Genomic DNA, 15,066 nt, shown 5'->3' on the forward strand with positions numbered 1-15,066 from the left:
AGCTTGGACTCATCAGACCAAAGCACAGATTTCCACTGGTCTAATGTCCATTCCTTGTGTTCTTTAGCCCAAACAAGTCTCTTCTGCTTGTTGCCTTTCTTTAGCAGTGGTTTCCTAGCAGATATTCTACCATGAAGGCCTGATTCACACAGTCTCCTCTTAACAGTTCTAGAGATGTGTCTGCTGCAAAAGGTGGCTACTTTGAAGAACCTAGAATATGAAATATATTTTCAGTTGTTTCACACTTTTTTGTTATGTATAATTCCACATGTGTTAATTCATAGTTTTGATGCCTTCAGTGTGAATCTACAATTTTCATAGTCATGAAAATAAAGAAAACTCTTTGAATTAGAAGGTGTGTCCAAACTTTTGGTCTGTACTGTTATATATATATATATAAAATACAACTTTTTTTGGAATTGGGGTATGTCTGCAATCTCTGACCATTGTCTACAGTCTGACCATCTCTTGTAGTAGGTTTGCTGTCTCTGAATATCTTCTGTATCATGGCTGTAGTCTCTGCCTGTCATGTAGTTTATGTGAGGTTTTAAACCAGCTTTTGTATTTTTTCTGCAGGCTCAGGCCATCCCCCATAATATGTCTGCAGTCTTTGGCCATAATCTGCAGTCTCTGACCATCTTCTGTAGTATACATGCAGTCTCTGATCATCTCTTTTTGCACACCTCACATTTTTCTGTGCCATTTCATACACTGAATATTTTGTGCTCCTTTGGCCAGGGTTCAAACCTGAGGCTCGCTTTATCAAGAAAGTTGATTACCACTGAATAACCTTCTCTGCTCTCACCTTTTGTCAGCATATGACTGGGTTGTGAGTCTTTCATACTGGCAAACTATTCAACACAACAGCATCATATTTTGTGTGCAAATACAATCCGATTCCCCAAGCAGCCTTGTACAAGGCTCCACCCATTAATTACACATTTTAACTGCTGGACAATGTTAAATATAAAAATCTAATTATCTGATTTTAATTTTCCAAAACATCAAATCTAATGTTGCTAGGTAACAGCTCAGCGACGGTCAGAAAATAGAGCCAGACAGACAATGAATCAGGAAATGAAAAGTTTATTGCAGACAGCAAACTTTGTAGTTTCCTTGGAACAAAAAAACAAAACAAATAAAACAAAATATTTCAGGCAGAGACATTTGCTGGCTTCTTATATTTTTTAGGAATTGCAGAGCTTTATAAATTCCCCACTCCCCTCAACCACATTGACAATTACCAGGGGGTCTCTAGCTGTTGATTTTAATTTTACATGAAAATTCAGCTAAAGGAGCAAAATACTTATCTTCTGAACATCTGTCCAGCTGCCAAGATAAAAAATATAAAAAGCCAGCCTACAATGCTCCACCTATAACTGAAATATTGGTGTGAGGTTGGTAATATGTGTGCAGTTTCTGAAAATAGACATATTCCATATTACAATCACAAGAGGAGCAGGATCAGTAAAGTACTTCCTCCCCCCACATTGTTCAGGTGACATCACAGAATCAGTGCTTTTTCTTTCCGTTGACCCAACTGCTTGAAGCTACAGAAAAGCTCCTCAATGGTTATAAACTGAACAGATGGCACCACCTGGAGGCCACTGTCAGAACCACACATCACTGCCTCACTAGTGATACACTGGGCAGATGGTGGCACCTGCAGGCTGCTGTCAAAACTACACACCACTGGCATTTCTCCAAAGACTGGGATATTCAATAAAAAAAATAAAGTACTGTACTTATACTGGGATTCTTGTGAAAAAATATCTTTTATAACTCTTGCCATTATAAAAATACAACTTTAGCATTCTGTTTATGTAAACACATTACATCTGCTGCCATTAAAATGGCACGCTACCAAAAAAACAGCAACTTCTTTTATCTCTCATGGAATCCAACAAGTAGGATTTTACTGGCGATTTTCACCAGCCTTCCATTGGGACAAGAAATAAAGTCTCACTTCTTCAATTCTCCATAATGGAGAATATACTGGTGAAATCAGAGTCAACTTTTGATTGTTCAGGTAGACGAGGGGAGTCAAGTACTTATTTGCTAAGATCTAAGTGATGGAGTCAACAAAGGGCTACAAGTAACTGGTGCAATGTCTCTTCTGCAATAAAATAAAGCTACCCGATGCTCACAGCCTTCTTTGGAATTAACACCAAGCTGCGCAAATGCAACTTAATTTATATTCCAAAACAGTGCCTCTGTGCCGGGTTGACTTCACTCCTGCGGTGATGTAATCCCGCACCATCCAATGAAGACCCCCACACTTGAAAGAAGCCAGGAGGAAGTTCCAATTTCAATCTCTCCATGTTTCAGCGCTGTCCCCGACTTTCTTCTCTGTTCAGTGCCAACAGTTCTCTGCAGGCAGGATGACACTGTCATTCTGACCATTTCCTGTGAGCAAAGTCTTTCGTTTACATTCCCCCAAGAAGCGCATCATCACACAGACTAAGCTCACAGTACTCCAGGACGGAGCAGCATGCATATATTATTTAAGTAATAAAACAATTTCTTTATGCTGTACAGAGAAAGTATGGTTAACATTTTTTGAACCGGCAAACAAAACTGTAGGGAAAACGTTCTTATTGTTTTTTTCAGTAAAATGTATTGGGGGTGAGGAGTTTATAGCGCTCAGTTCAACTTCTACCAGAGCCAAGAGCTCTGTGTTGTTTATGGCCATATCTGAAATCAGCCATGGTGAGATGGGCTTGTTGCTAGTGAAAAACACTGCCATATATACCCACTCCGCTCCAGCATTACCTTTTGCAGCACTCTCCCTGAAAAGCAGTCCATCTCAGAACAAAGCTTCTTGCCATTTCTTCATACTGTAAGTTATTGTGCTGAGAACTGTAATAAACATCCCCCTCTGGGAGGTTTTCCCTGGAAAACCTTAATAGAAGGCTTATAATTCTCCAAGCCTTTTCTAAAAACCCTCTTCTCACCCTTAAAGCAGCCAATACTGGTCGAGATGCAGCTTGAAAGATAAGTTCAGTTTAAAACAAAGTTAATTTAATTAGTTTTGCCCCTTCCCCTGCACCCTCCACTGATGAATAGGTAATGTGATCTGATGGCTGCAGTTACGTGCAGTACCGCTATAGGTTTACATCCAGCAGGACAAGTCTTCATTGCCTTGGCCACAACTGCGCATTAGTGCCCCATAAACTTCTATTGGAAGTGCCTGGATGCCAGACACAATCAGACACAGTCCCATATACGTCCATTGGGCCGTAATGTTCAGAGCCAGGATAGTGAAGATCTCCAAGACTGGATGTAAACAAACAGCGGATCTGCAGCTGTAAGATTGAGGTAATGATGCATGTGTGGATGGGGAGGGTGGGTGAGGTTAGATCAGGGGAAGGAGGCAAAAAAGCATACGTGCACTTATCCTCTAAAGCTTATCGAATTGGTCAAGCTCAAATCTAAAAGCTCAAGTTAAAACCAGCTGCAATTATTGTATTGTGGATTAGACAATTAAATAAGTCCTCCGATCACATTGGGTAGAACAGTTCCTGTCCTCTGGTTTTACTACATTGTCAGAATAATCTTGAAAGACTAACCTGAGAATCTGTTGTGGCAGGTGCACAAAATTTTCCTCAGCAGACCCCATGTTTTAGGTACACAGGACTACTTAACAAGGCAGCAGCTCACAGCAACCAATCAGAAATAATTTGGCAGCTGATCAATGTACAATAAAATGAGCTGCAATTGTTCATGCACATCTTTGTTGCTCTTAATGATGTGGATAAATAGAGGGTTAAAAACATCTGTACGATTTTATCACAGCTGCAGAAATATAGATAAAACATTTTTAGTTCCATGTGATCTCTCAAAAAAAATGCATTTCGAGTTCAGACAATGAATTTCCCTGAAATCTCTTTATGCAAAGTCGTCCTTTAAGAGTAGCTGCCTCTCAGGCGCAGACTGGGAACAGTATGATTGGCCTATTGGTCTAACTTACTGAAACATTGGTCCAATCTCCAATGTTGTTACCGCCATAATACACTGAAGATGTGTGCACCATCATGGAGTGATGAAAAGATGGAAATATCATCCAATCACACTGACTGCAGCCCACCCGATACACAATATGGGAATCGATGAAAAGGCTTCAGAGCGTCCCAGTTGGAGCACCCTTTCTGTTCAAGACTGAGAGGTACGCCTCGTAGATGGTGTTCAAAAAGCTCTCATCATTCTGAAAAAAAAGAGACAAAACAGAAATTCCATTTTATTACATGTATTTATAGTCGACATATTCTGCAGTGTACAGAGAACACTGGGCTAGCCATTCACATCAGTCTCTGCACCAGAGGAGCTTACTCTCTATTGTCCCACTAGAGTTGCACACCATTTATATAGCTCCGACATATTCCCCTATGCTCTACACATAGACCGCTGAGACAGTTACATTATTTGAGCAAACTCCAATGTCCCACCACAGCCACAAACTCTTATGCCGCGTACACACAATCATTTTTCAGCATGAAAAAAAACGTTCTTTTTCAGCATGTCCAAAAAACGAAGTTTTCCCAACTTCATCATTAAAACGACGTTGCCTACACACCATCGTTTTTAAAAAAATGATCTAGCAAAGCGTGGTGACGTACAACACGTACGACGGCACTAAAGCTTTAGCTGATTCCGGGTTAGTAAAAGACGATTTGCGCTTTTATGTCTTTTACAGCGTGATGAATGTGCTTACTCCATTATAAACGGTCGTTTTACCAGAACGAGCGCTCCCGTCTCATAACTTGCTTCTGAGCAAGCGCGGGTTTTACAGGGAGTGCAGAATTATTAGGCAAATTAGTATTTTGACCACATCATCCTCTTTATGCATGTTGTCTTACTCCAAGCTGTATAGTCTCGAAAGCCTACTACCAATTAAGCATATTAGGTGATGTGCATCTCTGTAATGAGAAGGGGTGTGGTCTAATGACATCAACACCCTATATCAGGTGTGCATAATTATTAGTCAACTTCCTTTCCTTTGGCAAAATGGGTCAAAAGAAGGACTTGACAGGCTCAGAAAAGTCAAAAATAGTGAGATATCTTGCAGAGGGATGCAGCACTCTTAAAATTGCAAAGCTTCTGAAGCGTGATCATCGAACAATCAAGCGTTTCATTCAAAATAGTCAACAGGGTCGCAAGAAGCGTGTGGAAAAACCAAGGCGCAAAATAACTGCCCATGAACTGAGAAAAGTCAAGCGTGCAGCTGCCAAGATGCCACTTGCCACCAGTTTGGCCATATTTCAGAGCTGCAACATCACTGGAGTGTCCAAAAGCACAAGGTGTGCAATACCCAGAGACATGGCCAAGGTAAGAAAGGCTGAAAGACGACCACCACTGAACAAGACACACAAGCTGAAACGTCAAGACTGGGCCAAGAAATATCTCAAGACTGATTTTTCTAAGGTTTTATGGACTGATGAAATGAGAGTGAGTCTTGATGGGCCAGATGGATGGGCCCGTGGCTGGATTGGTAAAGGGCAGAGAGCTCCAGTCCGACTCAGACGCCAGCAAGGTGGAGGTGGAGTACTGGTTTGGGCTGGTATCATCAAAGATGAGCTTGTGGGGCCTTTTCGGGTTGAGGATGGAGTCAAGCTCAACTCCCAGTCCTACTGCCAGTTTCTGGAAGACACCTTCTTCAAGCAGTGGTACAGGAAGAAGTCTGCATCCTTCAAGAAAAACATGATTTTCATGCAGGACAATGCTCCATCACACGCGTCCAAGTACTCCACAGCGTGGCTGGCAAGAAAGGGTATAAAAGAAGAAAAACTAATGACATGGCCTCCTTGTTCACCTGATCTGAACCCCATTGAGAACCTGTGGTCCATCATCAAATGTGAGATTTACAAGGAGGGAAAACAGTACACCTCTCTGAACAGTGTCTGGGAGGCTGTGGTTGCTGCTGCACGCAATGTTGATGGTGAACAGATCAAAACACTGACAGAATCCATGGATGGCAGGCTTTTGAGTGTCCTTGCAAAGAAAGGTGGCTATATTGGTCACTGATTTGTTTTTGTTTTGTTTTTGAATGTCAGAAATGTATATTTGTGAATGTTGAGATGTTATATTGGTTTCACTGGTAAAAATAAATAATTGAAATGGGTATATATATTTTTTTTGTTAAGTTGCCAAAAAAATTTGCACAGTAATAGTCACCTGCACACACAGATATCCCCCTAAAATAGCTAAAACTAAAAACAAACTAAAAACTACTTCCAAAAATATTCAGCTTTGATATTAATGAGTTTTTTGGGTTCATTGAGAACATGGTTGTTGTTCAATAATAAAATTAATCCTCAAAAATACAACTTGCCTAATAATTCTGCACTCCCTGTATACGTCGTTTTAGCCCACACACGATCATTTTTTACAACCCGAAAAAACGACATTGTTTAAAACGACGTTAAAAAATTCAGCATGAATTTTTTTTTTTGTCGTTTTTTAGAACCTGAAAAATTATGTGTAGCCCACACACGATCATTTTAAATTACGTTTTTTTAATGCCGAAAAATGATCGTGTGTACGCGGCATTATACTTTTATATAGCTCTGACATTGTGTAGTGCTGTACAGAAAACACTAAGCTAGTCACATCGGTCGCTTCACCAGAGGAGCTTACACTCTAATGTCCCACAACAGTTACACACTATTATTTATATATATTTATATAGTTCTAACATCTTTCACAGTACACTGTACTGTATTTTGTACAGGATTTTTGCACAGGTTTTAAAATTGTACTCCAGCCTTCTCTTTAGTCTTGTACAGTTGTACAGGCTCCTCTCCTGTGCTGAAAATGCTTATTCTGATTTCACTGCACACTGAACTTCTCACAGACCGACATCCACCCATCTAAAAGGCATTTGGATACCTGCATAACTCCGATCAAGGGCCACCCCACTGCTTGCATTAGGGCAGAGGGCGCTACCGGAAAGTCTGGGGCAGAGTGCTGGGATGTTCTCAGGCCCTTCTCACCAGCTATGATGTGCCTACGTTGCATCGATAAACACAGGGACTAATTGATAACATCAATAGCTATAAAATGAGGTATGTAATGAAAGAGGAACCATGAAAGGCAAAAAAAAACTGATTAATCAGCTTTAATTCAGCAGAAAGCAGGTATTGAACTTTCTGGATGTTAAAAAGGAAAAGTAGAGCCAAGGCTCTTTTGGCCTTACTTGTCCTGAGGGTCACAGGAGTGCACCTAGTTCTGCACTCCTGTTTCTTAGATTCAGCAGTGGGCTAAAGTCTGCTGTTGACTGACATCACAGAGCTGCTCCAGACTCTGCAGGGATCCTGACAATAACATCGGGATTTGCCAAGATGCCTGACAGGCAGATCACTCAACCTCTCAGTATGCCACTGAGCCAGCCCCTACTCCTGGCCCCTCCAGAGCGTGGTGCTCCAGTGAGCACTAGAAAGGTAGCGCGCAGAGCGGTGACTAGCGAGAACTGAGTGATCAGCGGTCTTTGATTGCTCAGTTCTCAGTGTATAGCCGGCAAGGAACAACTGCAGTTGGGATCAGTGCTGCAGCCATCTAGGCGAGTATGATTGATTGTTATTTTTAATTCTCACACTTTTCTTGTAAGTATGCAAATTTTCTGTCACAAGCAGACAGTGTACAAGAGTCTGCTGATGTCCTCTCACCTTGATAAGATGCAGAAGGGTGTCACAGAGCTGGCTCTTGGTCAGTGCGCTGTTCTGATTGCTGATGCTGTTAGTGGGTGTGTCTATAAGCGACAGAGGAAGGAGTAGATTTGTGGTCGCATCGCTATCAGACAGCGTGGGTTTTGTCATATCGGCCGACTTCTGTGTGCTTGCATTTGTGAAAACCAAAGGAGACAGGAGGACAGATGGTGACACAGTAGCTGGGATCCGCTGTGGGGATATAACCTACACAACAAAAAATCACAAAACTGGCTGTTCAGAATTAAAAATTCTTTGACAGGTAAACATTATGTGTATTTCAGCTCTGTATTTACAAGTTTTCATTTACAATCTCCTGCAATGTAAGACTGAGAAGGAAGGGCAACACATCAAGCACAATTCTATCTGTAGAACACTAGAAGCTTCCTTTCAAAGAAAGCAGACTGATGGCCTTACAAGTGCACTGAAGCTATCCAGCGACAGGCTGCAGTTAGTTTGGCTCCCGTTGACTCAGTAGATTGTTTCAAGAAAAAGGCAGAGTCTAATGCCATGACTTTTTTTGTGGAGTTTAGAAACACAAACATGTGTTTGTGGCATAACACGTAGGGCGTAACGAAGGCAGCCGCGGACCAGAAGTGATGCAAGATCATTTGGTCCCAGTTTTTTGTACATTATAAGTGCAATTGTTATTGAATAAAATCGATACATATGTAAATACTGCACCATGGGAGGTTTTTTATATGCTTTTTCCTAACATGCATTAGATCGCATGAGTGATCCGGAGTCTTAAATGCACCAGAACCAAATTATATTATTATTATTTGCACCGACATCTGGAGGGTCCCTAGCAGACAGGAGGTCTGGCAATTACGCATTTTGCAATGTATGAAGGTGAAAGTTTGGTGAGCACAGAGGTGGCACGTGTGGTTTTATTTACACACACTTTAACGTAACAATGAGGTGTGGGAATTTATGGGCATTCAAGAAACATTGTGTTAATAATAAAAATTATAATAAATGAAAAATTCTTTAACACTTATGTTTTATAAGCAAGACTGGGTTATAATATAGATCGGGGATATGCAATTAGTGCACCTCCAGCTGTTGCAAAACTACAAGTCCCATCAGGTCTCTGCCTCTGGGTGTCATGCTTGTGGCTAGTCTTGCTATGCCTCATGGGACTTGTAGTTCTGAAACAGCTGGAGGTCCGCTAATTTCATATCCCTGATATAGATGGACTAACACATTAGTGCTTTACGTGTTGTATTTAGATTACATATTGATAATTTGCACTACTCTGTTTAACTTTAGTTGGTCAACAGCACAGCACTTTTTTCCTTACGATTTGTTTTTATTTTTTCACTGATTGGTTTGCACACATTATTGGTAGCGCAAGAGTTTGCTGGTTTTCATTTTTTGGTATCTACTGGTGTATAGCCAGCTTTACTGGGATACCTTTTGATACTTTTGTAAACTCACCTAAATCTGCCATCCATGTCACTTACTATCACCGCATCTTGGAAGTCCTGACTGGTAAAACCAGTACTGCAGTGGAGCAGTTTCTTCTGCTTAAAGGTAATTTTTTAATTTATTTTTTTAAATGCCAAACATGTTATACTTACCTCCACTGTGCAGCTCGTTTTGCACAGGGTGGCCCCGAACCTGGTCCCTCTGCGGCTGTCTCGGCTCCTCCCTGCAAGAACTAACCCACTTCATGCAAGCTCTCTCCCATGGGGGTTAGTTCTTGCAGGCTCGCTGCCGTGATACAGCCGGCGGCCATACCTGCAGACTGCATCGCTCGCCCCCCGGCGCACCGGGTCATTGGATGTGATTGACAGCAGCATGAGCCAATGGCTGCGCTGCTTTCAATCAACCATTGAATGAGCCGAGAAGCCTGGCCAAGAAGCCAGCGTGGTCACGGCGTGGGACTTTCGAGGGGTCAGGTGAGTAAACGGGGGGGGCTGGGGAGCCGGTAATCCTCTGATGTTTTTTAACTTAATGCAAAGAATGCATTAAGGTGGAAAAACGTGTGCCTTTACAACCCCTTTGACATCCTCTGAGGACCCCACTGATAACAGTCAACTGGAATTGTTCATGTTACCCAGGCAGTAACGAGGACAGGAAGAAGATTCAGGAGATGGGGGTTTTAATTTACTAAAACAGTGATATCATCAAGAAAACCTGCTGTAGCGTATTACCTGAAGCAGTGGATTGGACTCTCCCATCGGCAACTTCTCTGCCCAGGTCTGTTTTATTGCTGGCTGAGAGACAAGTGGGAACTTGGCAGCCAGGGATGGTTTGCTGCTGACCTGGTACTGTTGGTCCTGACGCACAAGGTTCAGTTTCTTCAGCAGCTCATGAGGAGAGATGGTTCCAGATGGAGGCGGCAGCTGGGAGGAGAGCGGCATTGCGGAGAGATTTGATGGAGTCCTTTGGCTCTGCTGTGCATCATCATAAAAGTGATGCGGGGCACTGCCTGTATTTTTCCCCGAGGTGCTGGTCGTGGCACTGGTTATAGGACCACTGTAATAAGGTTTTGAGGGGGTCAGACCTAGTTCAGAGTAGAGAACTGTGGAGTGGGTGCTGGCAAGTTTGTGCAGAAGGCTTTCTCCACCATCAGGCTTTTGTGCAGGAAAAGGGGAGACTTCTTCTATGGGCAGGAAGAGGCTGCTGAAGACGTCTCCAGGGGGATGGGAGCTCCCAATCTGACTATGCTGGTTCTCTGGGATCTCCGAAACTGGTATCAAGTCAGCACCACGCACCATCAGCTTCTGGATAGCGGGGCACAGCTGCTTTTCTCTGCATTCAGATAATCGATCTGGTTCTTCGTACGACAAGGAGCGAACCACTGCCGGACGGACCTTGGAGGGGTCCTGATATTCATGACCCTCTATGAAGGTCTTTTCTGCCTTTCCAAACAGAGCAGTCAGTGACAGGTGATGAGGTCCTGGATCTCCAGACTATGGAAGAAACGCACAATTTTCACAGACAGTTTTATGGTTGTTTATATAACAAACAAACAAAATCGACAATTTTTTTCACAGGTGAATGAAACAAAGTATATCTAAAACAAAATATTTTTTGGGTGATTTTTATACATAAGGAACATGCAACAGGAATGCTGTTTGACCACTGTCACTATAAGAGGTGCCCCCATTGAAAGATGTCCTATATAGACTCTGGTGACAAATGTATAAACATTGACATGGGTTCTGATCCTAAAACAAAGGATTTAGAATCAAATTAATACAGGTTGGATTCATGTGAACCGAGTTTGTTTCCAAGATACTTATATTGCCAAACATATTGGGACGCCTGCCTTTACACACACAGGAACTTAAATGGCATCCCAGTCTTAGTCCTTATGCCGCGTACACACGGTCATTTTTCGGCATGAAAAAAAATGTCATTTTCAGCATGTCCAAAAAACAAAGTTTTTCCAACTTCATCATTGAAAACGATGTTGCCCACACACCATAGTTTAAAAAAAATGATGAACAAAGCGCGGTGACGTACAACACGTATGACGGCACTCTAAAGGGGAAGTTCTATTCGCCTTTGGGCTGCTTTTAGCCGATTCCTTGTTAGTAAAAGACGATTCATGCTTTTTTGTCTGTTACAGCGTGATGAATGTGCTTACTCCTTTATGAATGGTAGTTTTACCAGAACAAGTTCCTCCACCCCAAACTCGCTCATCCATGTCTTGTAATTTGGTGGATGGGGGGGGTGATGGTATGGGTTTTTTTTTAGGGGTTGGGCTTGGCCCCTTAGTTCCAGTGAAGGGAACTCTTAAGGCATCAGTATACCAAGACATTTTGGACAATTTAATGCTCCCAATTTTGTGGGAACAGTTTAGAGATGGCCCCTTCCTGTTCCAACATGACTGCGCACCAGTGCACAAAGCAAGGTCCATAAAGACACGGATAAGCAAGTTTGGGGTGGAGCAACTTGTATGGTTTGCACCTCAACCTGATAGAACACCTTCGGGATGAATTCGAGCGGAGACTGTGAGCTAGGTCTTCTCGTCCAACATCAGTGCCTGACCTCACAAATGCGGCTCTGGAAGAATGGTCAAACATTCCCAACACACTACTAAACCTTGTGGACGGCCTTCCCAGAAGAGTTGAAGCGATTATAGCTGCAAAGGGTAGACCAAATCAATAATGAACCCTACCGACTAAGACTGGGATGCCATTCTTATCAGTTATCAAGGAAGGAAGCAAAAGAAAAATCTCACTGGTACTTCAGAAGGGGTGGTTCCTTTAAGGATCAAGAAGATATGGTGGGTACTGGCACATACTTTAGAAAAACCCCGGTCTCTCTGTTTCCAATAAAACCATTACCTCTCTTGTGCAGCACTAAGGAACTGTCAGCATGGTAGAGCAAACAGTTCTGCTGCACATGAGAGATAATGAACTGCAAAAAGCATTTTCAAAGATACACTAATCCTCACAGACCCTACTAGAAGTTCAAGTGATTGTAAAGTCTTATTTTTGTTCTTTTCTTTTTTTTTAAACATGTTATACTTACCTCCTCTGTGCAGTGGTTTTGCACAGAGAAGTCCAAATCCTCCTCTTCTTGGGTCCCACTTCGCTGCTCTGGGCCCCTCCCTCCTGTCGAGTGCCCCCACAGCAAGCAGCTTGCTATGGGGGCACCGGAGCTGAAGCTCTGTGTGTCCATTCAGACACAGGGCTGCCATATGGCCCCATCCCCTCTCTCCTGATTGCCTAACTGACTCTGATCGACAGCAGGGACTTGTGGACATTGATGGATAGATAGGGACCTCAGGTAAGTATTAGGGGGTGCTGAGGTGGCTGGTACACACAGAATGCTTTTAATCTTCATACATAGAAATCATGAAGATAAAAAAAAAAAAAAACTTCTGCCTTTACAACTTTTCATTTATGAATTCAGCACATTACAGAAATGTAATTAGCTCAAAAAGGCATGACGGGAGGATCTAGAAATGGCAGTTCATATTTGTACATCACCTTGCTTTGTTGCGTGCTGTTCACGTGCTCCGACGAGTCGGTGGGTTTCACCGCAATGGGTTTGATTAAGTTGGGGTTATTGTGGATGGCTGAGGAACTAGTTATTGCCTTAGGCTCGGGACACGGTTTGCACTGCAATAAGGAACAAATGGAAAGCAAAAATCAGAAGTGAGCATGTGCTAAAAGCAACACCAATACTGATAACAAATTTATTGAACTGTTCATTTGTGATGTCAAACATGCCCTTGCATTTTTATTAAATACAACTGATTGTTCTGCACACAATCAAAGAACAAGGATTCAGTTGCAATTTTTACATATTTACCTTTGACCATCTTTTAATCTTTTCTCTTCAGCCTTGCACAGTTGTACAGGCTTCTCTGCTGTACCGAGAAAGTTTACTCGCTGCACACTGAGGTTCTCACGATGTGCATTAGAATCTGCAGCAAGTCACATACAAACCCCCCCTTATTTTCTGCCTAGAGGATGTCTGGCTTCCTCTAAGCGCCTCTCTCCCCAGCCTAAATGACCATGGCACGCTTATTTCATTTATTCAATTTCAGTTATTTCAGTCATGGAGGTACAATATCAAAAGTGGGCACAACCTAGGGCAATCTGTATTCAAAGGCTGTATGCTTACAAAAGCCCAATCCTCCAATCAGGGCACCTTAATAAAGGCATATTTCCTCCCTAGAGCCAGCCTACTGCTCGCCACCACATCTAAAATAATGCATGTAATGAAAACAAAGGCTTAATTTAAAAACTTTCATAGCATGTTGATGAGGAAAGGGGGGGGGGGAGCGACCAGGGAAGGCAAAATATAAGCATATTATCATGTCCCTATGTATTACATTCAACCCACTATTGTTACTAGACCAATTCCCAACCCCTTGTCCGGTTCAGTTTGGTTTTTTTTTTTGGGGGGGGGGGGGGGGTCGGGTGTTCTCTCTGGCTCCGGGGTTGCGATGCGCAGCAGCCTGGCACCCCCGACCCTTTGGTGGGGGCGGGGACTGGCCTCCTGCGTCATGCTTCGACGCTGCAATAACAGCGTCATTGGCTTCCAATTGATGTCTCTTTTTTTCCATCCCTGACCACATACGAGATGGGTGGGGAACCCACTGCTGATGGCTCCACCACACGCAGCTGGGAATCTCCTCTCCGCCTTCTCTGTGTAGAACGGCCAATCAGGCATAATGTTGATGGGGCCCCACCTGGGAATGGGGGTATATAGTAGCCTTGGAGCAGCTGATGGTTCATTTGCTTGACTCAATCACAAGAAACCACACACCTGATCTTACACACAGGTCACTATTATTGCTGGGAGTTCAATCACCACCTCTTGGTATGTTTTTCCTCCCTTGTTTTGTTCCTTACACATTTTCCCCATGTCATCCCCTTATGGGAACACACAGATATCTTGCTACACTATTTTTACACTTTTGGATCAAGCTGTGACCACTGTGTTATTCTCTGTCCTTGGAGGGTTCCCCCGTCTCAACGCCGTGGGAGACACCATGCTCGAACCCCCCTTTTTCCTTGGCAGATACCAGACCTGGCCTTGAGGCTGTAGAGTAAGTCTCCCAACTGTCACCTCTCCTATTCATAAGGCATTATCATTTATCCTTGTTTATTTTTCTTTTCAGAATATTACTTTAAAACACTCCTGATGAATGGCTGAAATGCCAGGAAACACTGCATAGTGCCACTAGATGCCAACAGTTACCTGTCTATATTTCATATGTTTTTTAATTGATTTATTTTACCATGTTTATTTGCAATGTCAGTTTTTTATATTTTTGTATTGCATGCTATGAGCAGCATATTTAGAGTAAGTCTTGTGACTACCTATCTATTTGATACAAAATATCTGATATGTATTTAAGATTGTAATAATAAATCAATCATGTACTGTTACTTAATTTTTATGTTATTATTCCCTTTGACATGGCGTTCCCTCATTTAAAGTCCCACAAACCCCTCTTTTCTTTAAGCAGATTAAACTTCAGCTTTAACTTTCAGCACATTCTCATTATGATCGAAAGCTCATCAACTGGGGGGAAAAAAAATGGCTATCCATGGAAAGATGTTCTCTTGAGATGAGGCCAATTCAAACAATGTTAAAAACAATGAGCCAGGTAAAAGGAAGTTCACAACCACCTTGGCCCAGGGTATTTAGAATAAATCTCCTGGCCGCTTTACTGCGCAGCAGTCCAATGCCATGATGAGAGTGGTTTAAAAAGCAAATCAGTGCTTAGCCCATTCAGTACAAAGCAATGGGTTTGCTATAATCCTCATAAACCCCAGCCTATAATTACCTTTCCATTCATTCCCCTGTCACTCTGTTCAATTTTGGTTGTTAATAGAAATACCTGGTACTTCTGAATAGTGAGGAGCATGTGACTCATTCCATGTGA

General features: G+C 42.5%; 1 protein-coding gene across 2 annotated transcripts in view; it reads right to left on the bottom strand.

Annotated features, from left to right (window-relative positions):
* Window positions 1–1,069: 1,069 nt before the first annotated feature.
* DCP1B (decapping mRNA 1B) overlaps window positions 1,070–15,066 on the bottom strand; it is a 44,327-nt gene continuing 30,330 nt past the window's right edge. For both annotated transcript variants that reach the window (XM_040345323.1, XM_040345324.1), the window contains 4 exons: window positions 12,653–12,784; window positions 9,860–10,621; window positions 7,662–7,907; window positions 1,070–4,204 (listed from right to left, as the gene is read on the bottom strand). In XM_040345323.1, the coding sequence (XP_040201257.1) occupies window positions 4,121–4,204; window positions 7,662–7,907; window positions 9,860–10,621; window positions 12,653–12,784 (1,224 nt within the window). In that variant the 3' untranslated portion in view covers window positions 1,070–4,120. The remainder of the gene's footprint in view (window positions 4,205–7,661; window positions 7,908–9,859; window positions 10,622–12,652; window positions 12,785–15,066) is intronic.

Source organism: Rana temporaria, chromosome 3 (genome assembly GCF_905171775.1).
Source record: "Rana temporaria chromosome 3, aRanTem1.1, whole genome shotgun sequence".
Taxonomy (NCBI): Eukaryota; Metazoa; Chordata; class Amphibia; order Anura; family Ranidae; genus Rana; species Rana temporaria.